We start from the raw sequence: 15,890 nt of genomic DNA on the forward strand, positions 1-15,890 counted from the left end.
AAATTGTCAAACAAATCAAAATATATTTGAGATTTGAGATTCTTCAAAGTAGCCACCTTTTGTCTTGACGACAGCTTTGCACACTCTTGACATTCTCTCAACCAGCTTCACCTGGAATGCATTTCAATTAACAGGTGTGCCTTGTTAAAAGTTCATTTGTGGAATTCCTTTTTTGTAATGGGTTTGAGCCAATCAGTTGTGTTGTAACAAGGGATAGGTGGCATACAGTAGATAGCCCTATTTGGTAAAAGACCAAGTACATATTATGGCAAGAACAGCTCAAATAAGCAAAGAGAAACGACAGTCCATCATTACTTTAAGACATGAAGGTCAGTCAATCCAGGAAAATGTCTAGAACTCTGAAAAATTCTTCAAGTGCAGTCGCAAAAAACAATCAAGCGCTATGATGAAACTGTCTCTCATGAGGACCGCCACAGGAGAAGAAGACCCAGAGTTACCTCTACTACATCGAGAGCATCCTGACCGGTTGCATCACCGTCTGGTATGGTAACTGCTCGGCATCTGACCCGGAAGTCACAACAGAGGGTAGTGCGTATGACCCAGTACATCACTGGGGCCAAGCTTCCTGGCATTCAGGACCTCTATACCAGGCGGTGTTAGAGGAAGGCCCAAAGAATTGTCATAGACTCCAGCAACCCCAGTCATAGACTGTTCTCTCTGCTACCGCACGGCAAGTGGTACCGGAGTGCCAAGTCTAGGTCCAAAGGGCTCTTTAACAGCTTCGACCCCCAAACCATAAGACTCCTGAACAGCTAATCAAATGGTCATCTGGACTATTTACATTGACCCCCTTTTTGTTTTTACACTGCTACTACTCACTATTTATTATCTATGTATAGTCACTTCCCACCGTGAAGCATGGAGGAGGAGGTGTTATGGTGTGACGGTGCTTTGCTGGTGACACTGTCTGTGATTTATTTAGAATTCAAGGCACACTTAACCAGCATGGCTACCACAGCATTCTGCAGTGATACGCCATCCCATCTTGTCTGCGCTTAGTGGGACTATCATTTGTTTTTCAACGGGACAATGACCCAACACACCTCCAGGTTGTGTAAGGGCTATTTGACCAAGAAGGAGAGTGATGGAGTGCTGCATCAGATGACCTGGCCTCCACAATCACCCAACCTCAACCCAATTTAGATGGTTTGGGATGAGTTGGACCGCAGAGTTGTTTGTTTAACACTTTGTTTGGTTAATACATGATTCCATATGTGTTGTTTCATAGTTTTGATGTCTTCACTATTATTCTACAATGTAGAACATAGTAAAATAAAGAAAAACCCTTGAATGAGTGGGTGTGTCCAAACTTTTGACTGGTACTGTATGTCCATAGATATGGGCTACACCCCAAATGCCACCCTACTCCCTTTTCACCAGAGCCCCATAGGCCCAAGTCAAAAGTAGTTCACAATATAGGGAATATGGTTCTATATGGCTCTGGTCTAAAGTAGTGCACTATGTAGGGAATAGGGTTCTATAGGGCTCTGGTCTAAAGTAGTTCACTATATAGGGAATATGGTTCTATATGGCTCTGGTCTAAAGTAGTGCACTATGTAGGGAATAGGGTTCTATAGGGCTCTGGTCTAAAGTAGTTCTCTATGTAGGGAATAGGGTTCTATAGGGCTCTGGTCTAAAGTAGTTCTCTATGTAGGGAATAGGGTTCTATAGGGCTCTGGTCTAAAGTAGTTCATTATGTAGGGAATAGGGTTCTATATGGCTCTGGTCTAAAGTAGTGCACTATGTAGGGAATAGGGTTCTATAGGGCTCTGGTCTAAAGTAGTGCACTATATAGGGAATAGGGTTCTATAGGGCTCTGGTCTAAAGTAGTGCACTATATAGGGAATAGGGTTCTATAGGGCTCTGGTCTAAAGTAGTTCTCTATGTAGGGAATAGGGTTCTATAGGGCTCTGGTCTAAAGTAGTTCTCTATGTAGGGAATAGGGTTCTATAGGGCTCTGGTCTAAAGTAGTTCTCTATGTAGGGAATAGGGTTCTATATGGCTCTGGTCTAAAGTAGTGCACTATGTAGGGAATAGGCTAATATTCTTGACACAGACCTGTTCCTTGTTTACTCACATCAAAGTACTGTCCCTCCAGGAAGGGGTTGATGGTGATCTCTCTCTCCTCCGTCTCCCAGCTCCCACCAATAAAACTGTTTCTCACCAGCTCTCTCTCCTGCACACGAGGGTTTAGGTGGAACGCTATGTCCCCTGAGCTGCCCACTTTGAAGTTAATCGAGAACCTGCAACACAAAGAACCCCACCACAGAGTTATTCATGTTGAACCTGCAACACACAGAACCCCAACCACAGAGTTATTCATGTTGAATGGAAAGCACAGATGTTGTCAATGGTTTGTATTTTGTATACTCAAGTGTATTTTAGTGTGTAATTGTCCATAAAACATTTTTAAATGTTAGAATGTTTCTTCCACTTTGACATTACAGTGTATTTTGTGTAGATCGTTGACTAAAAAAAGGAACATTTTGTAATGCTAAATCCATTTCCCCTGACCCTAAATCTAACCTTAACCCTAACCCTAAATCTAACCTTAGCCCTAACCCAACCTTAACATAACCCTAACTCCTAATATTAATTCTAACCCTTCTGGTAAAACACACACACACACACTACACACACACACACACACACACACACACACACACACACACACACACACACACACACACACACACACACACACACACACACACACACACACACACACACACACACACACACTACACACACACTACACACACACACACACACACACACACACACACACACACACACACACACATACACACAGTATGTTAAATGGTGACCACCAACCGCTTAGCTCTGTAGGGTTAGGGGTTAGAGTATAGGGGTTAGGGTATAGGGGTACTACAGACCTGTTTGCTCCTAGCGGCACCATGCCTCAGATAGGGGTTAGGAGATAGGGGTTAGGGGATAGGGTAATGGGGTTAGGGGTTAGGGTCCTACAGACCTGTTCGCTCCTAGAGGCACCATGCCTCTGATGACGATGGTCTTCTTCGTAGACATCCCTCCTGGAATCAAGATGGTGTACGGGACAGGCTGATACACATAGGACAGGAGTCAGCATGTAGTCGATACTGTACGTATGTATACTTAGGACAAAACAAATCTATCCTGACTCACAGAGATGTTACTTACAGGTTTGAATATTGGCTGTCCATCCATGACCGGTAGGTTTCCCTGTGAACAGAGTGGAGTGTCAGAGAACGGCCATCAGTAGCCTCTTTTGAAGTCAGACCTACACTCTGATCACCTGGGGATCCACCCTGATCAGACCTACACCCATGTCACCTGGGGATCCACCCTGATCTGACCTACACCCATGTCACCTGGGGATCCACCCTGATCAGACCTACACCCATGTCACCTGGGGATCCACCCTGATCACTTGGGGATCCACCCTGATCACCTGGGGATCCACCCTGATCAGACCTACACCCATGTCACCTGAGGATCCACCCTGATCACCTGGGGATCCACCCTGATCACCTGGGGATCCACCCTGATCACTTGGGGATCCACCCTGATCACCTGGGGATCCACCCTGATCACCTGGGGATCCACCCTGATCACTTGGGGATCCACCCTGATCACTTGGGGATCCACCCTGATCACCTGGGGATCCACCCTGATCACCTGGGGATCCACCCTGATCACCTGGGGATCCACCCTGATCACTTGGGGATCCACCCTGATCACCTGGGGATCCACCCTGATCACCTGGGGATCCACCCTGATCACCTGGGGATCCACCCTGATCACCTGGGGATCCACCCTGATCACTTGGGGATCCACCCTGATCACCTGGGGATCCACCCTGATCACCTTGGGATCCACCCTGATACGACAAGATATCACTGTTTAACGTCGAAATCTGAAGTGGTACGGACAAACGTCTATTTTTTTTATTTAATTCATTTCAAAGTGGTTAAGGTTTAGGGCGAGGGTTAAACATAAACAACACCATTACTATGAAGTAAGCTAGTGGCTTGCCCTGGAGTTGTTGTCAGCGCCAAGTGGAGCAGGCTGTGAGCTAAAGTTCAGAGAGTTGTGGGTTCAATCCCAATGTGAGGTAGTCTTTTTGTTTTTATGAGCACCGAATCAGGCAAATATCTAACATCGCTGTCTAAATGTACGGATCCCCCTGCATGATAAGACAAAACGTCTAACATCGCTGTCTAAATGTACGGATCCCCCTGCATGATAAGACAAAACGTCTAACATCTCTGTCTAAATGTACGGATCCCCCTGCATGATAAGACAAAACGTCTAACATCGCTGTCTAAATGTACGGATCCCCCTGCATGATAAGACAAAACGTCTAACATCGCTGTCTAAATGTACGGATCCCCCTGCATGATAAGACAAAACGTCTAACATCGCTGTCTAAATGTACGGATCCCCCTGCATGATAAGACAAAACGTCTAACATCTCTGTCTAAATGTACGGATCCCCCTGCATGATAAGACAAAACGTCTAACATCGCTGTCTAAATGTACGGATCCCCCTGCATGATAAGACAAAACGTCTAACATCGCTGTCTAAATGTACGGATCCCCTGCATGATAAGACAAAACGTCTAACATCGCTGTCTAAATGTACGGATCCCCTGCATGATAAGACAAAACGTCTAACATCGCTGTCTAAATGTACGGATCCCCCTGCATGATAAGACAAAACGTCTAACATCGCTGTCTAAATGTACGGATCCCCCTGCATGATAAGACAAAACGTCTAACATCGCTGTCTAAATGTACGGATCCCCTGCATGATAAGACAAAACGTCTAACATCGCTGTCTAAATGTACGGATCCCCCTGCATGATAAGACAAAACGTCTAACATCGCTGTCTAAATGTACGGATCCCCCTGCATGATAAGACAAAACGTCTAACATCTCTGTCTAAATGTACGGATCCCCCTGCATGATAAGACAAAACGTCTAACATCGCTGTCTAAATGTACGGATCCCCCTGCATGATAAGACAAAACGTCTAACATCGCTGTCTAAATGTACGGATCCCCCTGCATGATAAGACAAAACGTCTAACATCGCTGTCTAAATGTACGGATCCCCCTGCATGATAAGACAAAACGTCTAACATCGCTGTCTAAATGTACGGATCCCCTGCATGATAAGACAAAACGTCTAACATCGCTGTCTAAATGTACGGATCCCCCTGCATGATAAGACAAAACGTCTAACATCGCTGTCTAAATGTACGGATCCCCCTGCATGATAAGACAAAACGTCTAACATCGCTGTCTAAATGTACGGATCCCCCTGCATGATAAGACAAAACGTCTAACATCGCTGTCTAAATGTACGGATCCCCCTGCATGATAAGACAAAACGTCTAACATCGCTGTCTAAATGTACGGATCCCCTGCATGATAAGACAAAACGTCTAACATCTCTGTCTAAATGTACGGATCCCCCTGCATGATAAGACAAAACGTCTAACATCGCTGTCTAAATGTACGGATCCCCCTGCATGATAAGACAAAACGTCTAACATCGCTGTCTATATGTACGGATCCCCCTGCGTGATAGGCACTGACAAAAGGCAATACAAATGATTGATCTTTATTTAACTTGGCAAGTCAGTTAAGAACAAATTCTTATGTTCAATGACGGCCTAGGAACAGTGGGTTAACTGCCTTGTTCAGGGGCAGAACGACAGATTTGTACCTTGTCAGCTCGGGGGATTCGATCTTGCAACCTTTACGGTTACTAGTCCAACGCTGTAACCACTAGGCTACCCTGCCGCCTCTATATTCTAACCACTAGGCTACCTGCCTCCTCTACACTCTAACCACTAGGCTACCTGCCTCCTCTACACTCTAACCACTAGGCTACCTGCCGCCCAAATCCATGTAATGGTATTTGTTGAAACAGACGCACCACCTACCAACTTACCCCAATTTGATCACCTGCAGGATTTCCTCCCTGTTGACGGTAGGAAACATACCGAATGTCATCCCGAGTTTATGACACACTAAGAAAGGCATTCATGAGTATACATATATTATGTACTGTTAACCCACAATTAATTAATTCCACTTGTTTTTCATTTCCTCCTGTCTCATCCTATGTTTTGTTTGCAACTGTCACTCAAAGATTTGAACCATTGAATTAACATACACATGACAGACAATAAAACAATTATCTTTGTTGGGAAGAGTACGCTGACCCTATATTTGTGGGTAACAGAAATCAACTTCTTCTCTGAGGTGTGTTTACATACTGCTCCCTTCCCCTGCCCCAGTCCTTACTCCCTTCCCCTGCCCCAGTCCTTACTCCCTTCCCCTGCCCCAGTCCCTACTCCCTTCCCCTACCCCAGTCCCTGCTCCCTTCCCCTACCCCAGTCCCTACTCCCTTCCCCTACCCCAGCCACCACTCCCTTCCCCTACCCCAGTCCTTACTCCCTTCCCCTGCCCCAGTCCTTACTCCCTTCCCCTGCCCCAGCCACCACTCCCTTCCCCTGCCCCAGTCCCTACTCCCTTCCCCTGCCCCAGTCCTTACTCCCTTCCCCTGCCCCAGCCACCACTCCCCTTCCCCTGCCCCAGTCCCTACTCCCTTCCCCTACCCCAGTCCTTACTCCCTTCCCCTGCCCCAGTCCCTACTCCCTTCCCCTACCCCAGTCCTTACTCCCTTCCCCTACTCCCTTCCCCTACCCCAGTCCTTACTCCCTTCCCCTGCCCCAGTCCCTACTCCCTTCCCCTACCCCAGTCCTTACTCCCTTCCCCTACTCCCTTCCCCTACCCCAGTCCCTACTCCCTTCCCCTGCCCCAGTCCCTACTCCCTTCCCCTGCCCCAGTCCCTACTCCCTTCCCCTGCCCCAGTCCCTACTCCCTTCCCCTACCCCAGCCACCACTCCCTTCCCCTACCCCAGTCCTTACTCCCTTCCCCTGCTCCAGCCCCTACTCCCTCCCCCTGCCCCAGTCCTTACTCCCTTCCCCTACCCCAGTCCTTACTCCCTTCCCCTGCCCCAGTCCCTACTCCCTTCCCCTACCCCAGTCCTTACTCCCTTCCCCTACTCCCTTCCCCTACCCCAGTCCCTACTCCCTTCCCCAGCCCCTACTCCCTACTCCCTTCCCCTGCCCCAGCCACCACTCCCTTCCCCTGCCCCAGCCACCACTCCCTTCCCCTACCCCAGCCACCACTCCCTTCCCCTACCCCAGCCACCACTCCCTTCCCCTGCCCCAGCCACCACTCCCTTCCCCTACCCCAGCCACCACTCCCTTCCCCTGCCCCAGCCACCACTCCCTTCCCCTACCCCAGCCACCACTCCCTTCCCCTGCCCCAGCCCCTACTCCCTTCCCCTACCCCAGCCACCACTCCCTTCCCCTGCCCCAGTCCCTACTCCCTTCCCCTGCCCCAGCCACCACTCCCCTTCCCTACCCCAGCCACCACTCCCTTCCCCTGCCCCAGCCACCACTCCCTTCCCCTGCCCCAGCCACCACTCCCTTCCCCTACCCCAGCCACCACTCCCTTCCCCTACCCCAGTCCCTACTCCCTTCCCCTACCCCAGTCCTTACTCCCTTCCCCTACCCCAGTCCTTACTCCCTTCCCCTGCCCCAGTCCCTACTCCCTTCCCCTGCCCCAGTCCCTACTCCCTTCCCCTGCCCCAGCCACCACTCCCTTCCCCTACCCCAGCCCCTACTCCCTTCCCCTGCCCCAGTCCCACTCCCTTCCCCTGCCCCAGTCCCTACTCACTTCCCCTGCCCCAGTCCTTACTCCCTTCCCCTGCCCCAGTCCCTACTCCCTTCCCCTACCCCAGTCCCTACTCCCTTCCCCTGCCCCAGTCCCTACTCCCTTCCCCTACCCCAGTCCTTACTCCCTTCCCCTACCCCAGTCCTTACTCCCTTCCCCTGCCCCAGTCCCTACTCCTTCCCCTGCCCCAGTCCCTACTCCCTTCCCCTACCCCAGCCCCTACTCCCTTCCCCTGCCCCAGTCCCTACTCCCTTCCCTACCCCAGTCCCTACTCCCTTCCCCTACCCCAGCCCCTACTCCCTTCCCCTACCCCAGTCCTTACTCCCTTCCCCTGCCCCAGTCCCTACTCCCTTCCCCTGCCCCAGTCCCTACTCCCTTCCCCTACCCCAGCCCCTACTCCCTTCCCCTGCCCCAGTCCTTACTCCCTTCCCCTGCCCCAGCCACCACTCCCTTCCCCTACCCCAGTCCTTACTCCCTTCCCCTACCCCAGTCCTTACTCCCTTCCCCTGCCCCAGTCCCTACTCCCTTCCCCTGCCCCAGTCCCTACTCCCTTCCCCTGCCCCAGTCCCTACTCCCTTCCCCTACCCCAGTCCCTACTCCCTTCCCCTACCCCAGTCCTTACTCCCTTCCCCTACCCCAGTCCCTACTCCCTTCCCCTGCCCCAGTCCCTACTCCCTTCCCCTACCCCAGTCCTTACTCCCTTCCCCATACCCCAGTCCCTACTCCCTTCCCCTACCCCAGTCCTTACTCCCTTCCCCTACCCCAGTCCCTACTCCCTTCCCCTGCCCCAGCCACCACTCCCTTCCCCTACCCCAGTCCTTACTCCCTTCCCCTGCCCCAGTCCCTACTCCCTTCCCCTGCCCCAGTCCCTACTCCCTTCCCCTGCCCCAGTCCCTACTCCCTTCCCCTGCCCCAGTCCCTACTCCCTTCCCCTGCCGCAGTCCTTACTCCCTTCCCCTACCCCAGTCCCTACACCCTTCCCCTACTCCCTTCCCTGCCCCAGTACCTACTCCCTTCCCCTACTCCCTTCCCCCTGCCCCAGTCCCTACTCCCTTCCCCTACTCCCTTCCCCTGCCCCAGTCCCTACTCCCTTCCTTGCCCCAGTCCCTACTCCCTTCCCCTACCCCTTCCCTACCCCCTTCCCCTACCCCTTCCCCTACCCCAGCCCCTACTCCCTTCCCTACCCCAGCCCCTACTCCCTTCCCCTACCCCAGCCCCTACTCCCTTCCCCTACCCCTTCCCCTACCCCTTCCCCTACTCCCTTCCCCTACTCCCTTCCCCTACCCCAGCCCCTACTCCCTTCTCCTACCCCAGCCCCTACTCCCTTCCCCTACCCCAGCCCCTACTCCCTTCCCCTGCCCCAGCCCCTACTCCCTTCCCCTACCCCAGCCCCTACTCCCTTCCCCAACCCCAGTCCCTACTCCCTTACCCTACCCCAGCCCCTACTCCCTTCCCTGCCCCAGTCCCTACTCCCTTCCCCTGCCCCAGTCCCTACTCCCTTCCCCTACCCCAGCCCCTACTCCCTTCCCCTGCCCCAGTCCCTACTCCCTTCCCCTACCCCAGTCCCTACTCCCTTCCCTACCCCAGCCACCACTCCCTTCCCCTACCCCAGCCCCTACTCCCTACCCCAGCCCCTACTCCCTTCCCCTGCCCCAGTCCCTACTCCCCTTCCCCTACCCCAGCCCCTACTCCCTTCCCCTACCCCAGCCCCTACTCCCTTCCCCTACCCCAGCCCCTACTCCCCCTTCCCCTACCCCAGCCCCTACTCCCTACCCCAGCCCCTACTCCCTTCCCCTGCCCCAGTCCCTACTCCCTTCCCCTACCCCAGCCCCTACTCCCTTCCCCCTACTCCCTTCCCCGTCCCCCACCCCAGCCCCTACTCCCTTCCCCTACCCCAGTCCCTACTCCCTTCCCCTGCCCCAGCCACCACTCCCTTCCCCTACCCCAGTCCTTACTCCCTTCCCCTGCCCCAGTCCCTACTCCTTCCCTGCCCCAGTCCCTACTCCCTTCCCCTGCCCCAGTCCCTACTCCCTTCCCCTGCCCCAGTCCCTACTCCCTTCCCCTGCCGCAGTCCTTACTCCCTTCCCCTACCCCAGTCCCTACTCCCTTCCCCTACTCCCTTCCCCTGCCCCAGTACCTACTCCCTTCCCCCTACTCCCTTCCCCTGCCCCAGTCCCTACTCCCTTCCCCTACTCCCTTCCCCTGCCCCAGTCCCTACTCCCTTCCTTGCCCCAGTCCCTACTCCCTTCCCCTACCCCTTCCCCTACCCCTTCCCCTACCCCTTCCCCTACCCCAGCCCCTACTCCCTTCCCCTACCCCAGCCCCTACTCCCTTCCCCTACCCCAGCCCCTACTCCCTTCCCCTACCCCTTCCCCTACCCCTTCCCCTACTCCCTTCCCCTACTCCCTTCCCCTACCCCAGCCCCTACTCCCTTCCCCTACCCCAGCCCCTACTCCCTTCCCCTACCCCAGCCCCTACTCCCTTCCCCTGCCCCAGCCCCTACTCCCTTCCCCTACCCCAGCCCCTACTCCCTTCCCCAACCCCAGTCCCTACTCCCTTACCCTACCCCAGCCCCTACTCCCTTCCCCTGCCCCAGTCCCTACTCCCTTCCCCTGCCCCAGTCCCTACTCCCTTCCCCTACCCCAGCCCCTACTCCCTTCCCCTGCCCCAGTCCCTACTCCCTTCCCCTACCCCAGTCCCTACTCCCTTCCCCTACCCCAGCCACCACTCCCTTCCCCTACCCCAGCCCCTACTCCCTACCCCAGCCCCTACTCCCTTCCCCTGCCCCAGTCCCTACTCCCTTCCCCTACCCCAGCCTCTACTCCCTTCCCCTACCCCAGCCCCTACTCCCTTCCCCTACCCCAGCCCCTACTCCCTTCCCCTACCCCAGCCCCTACTCCCTACCCCAGCCCCTACTCCCTTCCCCTGCCCCAGTCCCTACTCCCTTCCCCTACCCCAGCCCCTACTCCCTTCCCCTACTCCCTTCCCCGTCCCCCACCCCAGCCCCTACTCCCTTCCCCTACCCCAGCCCCTACTCCCTTCCCCTGCCCCAGTCCTACTCCCTTCCCCTGCCCCAGTCCCTACTCCTTTCCCCTACCCCAGCCCCTACTCCCTTCCCCTACTCCCTTCCCTTTCCCCTACCCCAGCCCCTACTCCCTTTCCCTACCCCAGTCCCTACTCCCTACTCCCTTCCCCTGCCCCAGCCCCTACTCCCTTCCCCTGCCCCAGTCCCACTCCCTTCCCCTTCCCCAGCCCCTACTCCCTTCCCCTGCCCCAGCCCCTACTCCCTTCCCCTGCCCCAGTCCCACTCCCTTCCCCTACCCCAGCCCCTACTCCCTTCCCCTGCCCCAGTCCCTACTCCCTTCCCCTGCCCCAGTACCTACTCCCTTCCCCTACCCCAGCCCCTACTCCTTCCCCCTGCTCCAGCCCCTACTCCCTCCGCTTGCTCCAGCCACTACTCCCGTCCCCTACCCCAGCCCCTACCCCAGCCCCTACTCCATTCCCCTACTCCCTCCCCCTGCTCCAGCCCCTACTCCCTTCCCCTACCCCAGTCCTTACTCCCTTCCCCTACCCCAGTCCTTACTCCCTTCCCCTGCCCCAGTCCCTACTCCCTTCCCCTGCCCCAGTCCCTACTCCCTTCCCCTACCCCAGCCCCTACTCCCTTCCCCTGCCCCAGTCCCTACTCCCTTCCCCTGCCCCAGTCCTTACTCCCTTCCCCTGCCCCAGCCACCACTCCCTTCCCCTACCCCAGTCCCTACTCCCTTCCCCTGCCCCAGTCCTTACTCCCTTCCCCTGCCCCAGCCACCACTCCCTTCCCCTACCCCAGTCCTTACTCCCTTCCCCTACCCCAGTCCTTACTCCCTTCCCTGCCCCAGTCCCTACTCCCTTCCCCCTGCCCCAGTCCCTACTCCCTTCCCCTGCCCCAGTCCCTACTCCCTTCCCCTACCCCAGTCCCTACTCCCTTCCCCTACCCCAGTCCTTACTCCCTTCCCCTACCCCAGTCCCTACTCCCTTCCCTGCCCCAGCCACCACTCCCTTCCCCTACCCCAGTCCTTACTCCCTTCCCCTACTCCCTTCCCCTGCCCCAGTCCCTACTCCCTTCCCCTACTCCCTTCCCCTGCCCCAGTCCCTACTCCCTTCCCCTACTCCCTTCCCCTGCCCCAGTCCCTACTCCCTTCCTTGCCCCAGTCCCTACTCCCTTCCCTACTCCCTTCCCCTACCCCTTGCCCTACCCCTTCCACTACCCCAGCCCCTACTCCCTTCCCCTACCCCAGCCCCTACTCCCTTCCCCTACCCCTTCCCTACCCCTTCCCCTACTCCCTTCCCCTACTCCCTTCCCCTACCCCAGCCCCTACTCCCTTCCCCTACCCCAGCCCCTACTCCCTTCCCCTGCCCCAGCCCCTACTCCCTTCCCCTACCCCAGCCCCTACTCCCTTCCCCAACCCCAGTCCCTACTCCCTTACCCTACCCCAGCCCCTACTCCCTTCCCTGCCCCAGTCCCTACTCCCTTCCCTGCCCCAGTCCCTACTCCCTTCCCCCTACCCCAGCCCCTACTCCCTTCCCCTGCCCCAGTCCCTACTCCCTTCCCCTACCCCAGTCCCTACTCCCTTCCCTACCCCAGCCACCACTCCCTTCCCCTACCCCAGCCCCTACTCCCTACCCCAGCCCCTACTCCCTTCCCCTGCCCCAGTCCCTACTCCCTTCCCCTACCCCAGCCCCTACTCCCTTCCCCTCCCCCAGCCCCTACTCCCTTCCCCTACCCCAGCCCCTACTCCCTTCCCCTACCCCAGCCCCTACTCCCTACCCCAGCCCCTACTCCCTTCCCCTGCCCCAGTCCCTACTCCCTTCCCCTACCCCAGCCCCTACTCCCCTACCCCTACTCCCTTCCCCTTCCCCCACCCCAGCCCCTACTCCCTTCCCCTACCCCAGCCCCTACTCCCTTCCCCTGCCCCAGTCCTACTCCCTTCCCCTGCCCCAGTCCCTACTCCCTTCCCCTACCCCAGCCCCTACTCCCTTCCCCCTACTCCCTTCCCCTTCCCCTACCCCAGCCCCTACTCCCTTTCCCTACCCCAGTCCCTACTCCCTACTCCCTTCCCCTGCCCCAGCCCCTACTCCCTTCCCCTGCCCCAGTCCCACTCCCTTCCCCTACCCCAGCCCCTACTCCCTTCCCCTGCCCCAGCCCCTACTCCCTTCCCCTGCCCCAGTCCCACTCCCTTCCCCTACCCCTTCCCCTACTCCCTTCCCCTGCCCCAGTCCCTACTCCCTTCCCCTGCCCCAGTCCCTACTCCCTTCCCCTACCCCAGCCCCTACTCCTTCCCCCTGCTCCAGCCCCTACTCCCTCCCCCTGCTCCAGCCACTACTCCCGTCCCCTACCCCAGCCCCTACCCCAGCCCCTACTCCCTCCCCCTGCTCCAGCCCCTACTCCATTCCCCTACTCCCTCCCCCTGCTCCAGCCCCTACTCCCTTCCCCTACCCAAGTCCTTACTCCCTTCCCCTACCCCAGTCCTTACTCCCTTCCCCTGCCCCAGTCCTTACTCCCTTCCCCTGCCCCAGTCCCTACTCCCTTCCCCTACCCCAGCCCCTACTCCCTTCCCCTGCCCCAGTCCCTACTCCCTTCCCCTGCCCCAGTCCTTACTCCCTTCCCCTGCCCCAGCCACCACTCCCTTCCCTACCCCAGTCCCTACTCCCTTCCCCTGCCCCAGTCCTTACTCCCTTCCCCTGCCCCAGCCACCACTCCCTTCCCCTACCCCAGTCCTTACTCCCTTCCCCTACCCCAGTCCTTACTCCCTTCCCCTGCCCCAGTCCCTACTCCCTTCCCCTGCCCCAGTCCCTACTCCCTTCCCCTGCCCCAGTCCCTACTCCCTTCCCCTACCCCAGTCCCTACTCCCTTCCCCTACCCCAGTCCTTACTCCCTTCCCCTACCCCAGTCCCTACTCCCTTCCCCTGCCCCAGCCACCACTCCCTTCCCCTACCCCAGTCCTTACTCCCTTCCCCTACCCCAGTCCCTACTCCCTTCCCCTACCTCAGTCCTTACTCCCTTCCCCTACCCCAGTCCCTACTCCCTTCCCCTGCCCCAGCCACCACTCCCTTCCCCTACCCCAGTCCTTACTCCCTTCCCCTGCCCCAGTCCCTACTCCCTTCCCCATGCCCCAGTCCCTACTCCCTTCCCCTGCCCCAGTCCCTACTCCCTTCCCCTGCCCCAGTCCCTACTCCCCTTCCCTGCCGCAGTCCTTACTCCCTTCCCCTACCCCAGTCCCTACTCCCTTCCCCTACTCCCTTCCCCTGCCCCAGTCCCTACTCCCTTCCCCTACTCCCTTCCCCTGCCCCAGTCCCTACTCCCTTCCCCTACTCCCTTCCCCTGCCCCAGTCCCTACTCCCTTCCTTGCCCCAGTCCCTACTCCCTTCCCCTACCCCTTCCCCTACCCCTTCCCCTACTCCCTTCCCCTACCCCTTCCCCTACCCCTTCCCCTACCCCAGCCCCTACTCCCCCCTTCCCCCTACCCCAGCCCCTACTCCCTTCCCCCTACCCCAGCCCCTACTCCCTTCCCCTACTCCCTTCCCCCTACCCCTTCCCCCTACTTCCCTTCCCCCCTACTCCCCCTTCCCCTACCCCAGCCCCTACTCCCTTCCCCTACCCCAGCCCCTACTCCCTTCCCCTACCCCAGCCCCTACTCCCTTCCCCTGCCCCAGCCCCTACTCCCTTCCCCCTACCCCAGCCCCTACTCCCTTCCCCAACCCCAGTCCCTACTCCCTTACCCTACCCCAGCCCCTACTCCCTTCCCCTGCCCCAGTCCCTACTCCCTTCCCTGCCCCAGTCCCTACTCCCTTCCCCTACCCCAGCCCCTACTCCCTTCCCCTGCCCCAGTCCCTACTCCCTACTCCCTTCCCCTGCCCCAGCCCCTACTCCCTTCCCCTGCCCCAGTCCCACTCCCTTCCCCTACCCCAGCCCCTACTCCCTTCCCCTGCCCCAGTCCCTACTCCCTTCCCCTACCCCAGCCCCTACTCCCTTCCCCTGCTCCAGCCCCTACTCCCTCCCCCTGATCCAGCCCCTACTCCTTCCCCCTGCTCCAGCCCCTACTCCCTCCCCCTGCTCCAGCCACTACTCCCGTCCCCTACCCCAGCCCCTACCCCAGCCCCTACTCCCTCCCCCTGCTCCAGCCCCTACTCCCCTTCCCCTACTCCCTCCCCCTGCTCCAGCCCCTACTCCCTCCCCCTACCCAAGCCCCTATTCCCTCCCCCTACCCCAGCCCCTACTCCCTCCCCCTGCTCCAGCCCCTACTCCCTTCCCCTGCTCCAGCCCCTACTCCCTTCCCCTACCCCAGCCCCTACTCCCTTCCCCTGCCCCAGTCCCTACTCCCTTCCCCCTACCCCAGTCCCTACTCCCTTCCCCTACCCCAGCCACCACTCCCTTCCCCTACCCCAGCCCCTACTCCCTACCCCAGCCCCTACTCCCTTCCCCTGCCCCAGTCCCTACTCCCTTCCCCTACCCCAGCCCCTACTCCCTTCCCCTGCCCCAGTCCCTGCTCCCTTCCCCTACCCCAGCCCCTACTCCCTTCCCCTACCCCAGCCCCTACTCCCTTCCCCTACCCCAGCCCCTACTCCCTTCCCCTACCCCAGCCCCTACTCCCTTCCCCTGCCCCAGTCCCTGCTCCCTTCCCCTACCCCAGCCCCTACTCCCTTCCCCTACCCCAGCCCCTACTCCCTTCCCCTACCCCAGTCCCTTCCCCTTCCCCTACCCCAGCCCCTACTCCCTTCCCTACCCCAGCCCCTACTCCCTTCCCCTGCCCCAGTCCTACTCCCTTCCCCTGCCCCAGTCCCTACTCACTTCCCCTACCCCAGCCCCTACTCCCTTTCCCTACCCCAGTCCCTACTCCCTACTCCCTTCCCCTGCCCCAGCCCCTACTCCTTTCCCCTGCCCCAGTCCCACTCCCTTCCCCTACCCCAGCCCCTACTCCCTTCCCCTGCCCCAGTCCCTACTCCCTTCCCCTACCCCAGCCCCTACTCCCTTCCCCTACCCCAGCCCCTACTCCCTTCCCCTGCCCCAGCCCCTACTCCCTTCCCCTGCCCCAGTCCCACTCCCTTCCCCTACCCCAGCCCCTACTCCCTTCCC

At 58.1% G+C, this 15,890-nt stretch overlaps 1 protein-coding gene across 1 annotated transcript in view; it reads right to left on the reverse strand.

Moving 5' to 3' along the window:
• Positions 1-15,890, reverse strand: part of LOC135546732 (galectin-4-like) — a 30,773-nt gene that overhangs the window by 1,391 nt on the left and 13,492 nt on the right. The window contains exons 5-8 of the mRNA XM_064975384.1: positions 5,984-6,013; positions 3,202-3,243; positions 3,014-3,102; positions 2,099-2,264 (exon numbers count right to left, since the gene is read on the reverse strand). Of these exons, the coding sequence (XP_064831456.1) occupies positions 2,099-2,264; positions 3,014-3,102; positions 3,202-3,243; positions 5,984-6,013 (327 nt within the window). The remainder of the gene's footprint in view (positions 1-2,098; positions 2,265-3,013; positions 3,103-3,201; positions 3,244-5,983; positions 6,014-15,890) is intronic.

This window comes from Oncorhynchus masou, chromosome 9 (assembly GCF_036934945.1).
Source record: "Oncorhynchus masou masou isolate Uvic2021 chromosome 9, UVic_Omas_1.1, whole genome shotgun sequence".
Lineage (NCBI taxonomy): Eukaryota > Metazoa > Chordata > Actinopteri > Salmoniformes > Salmonidae > Oncorhynchus > Oncorhynchus masou.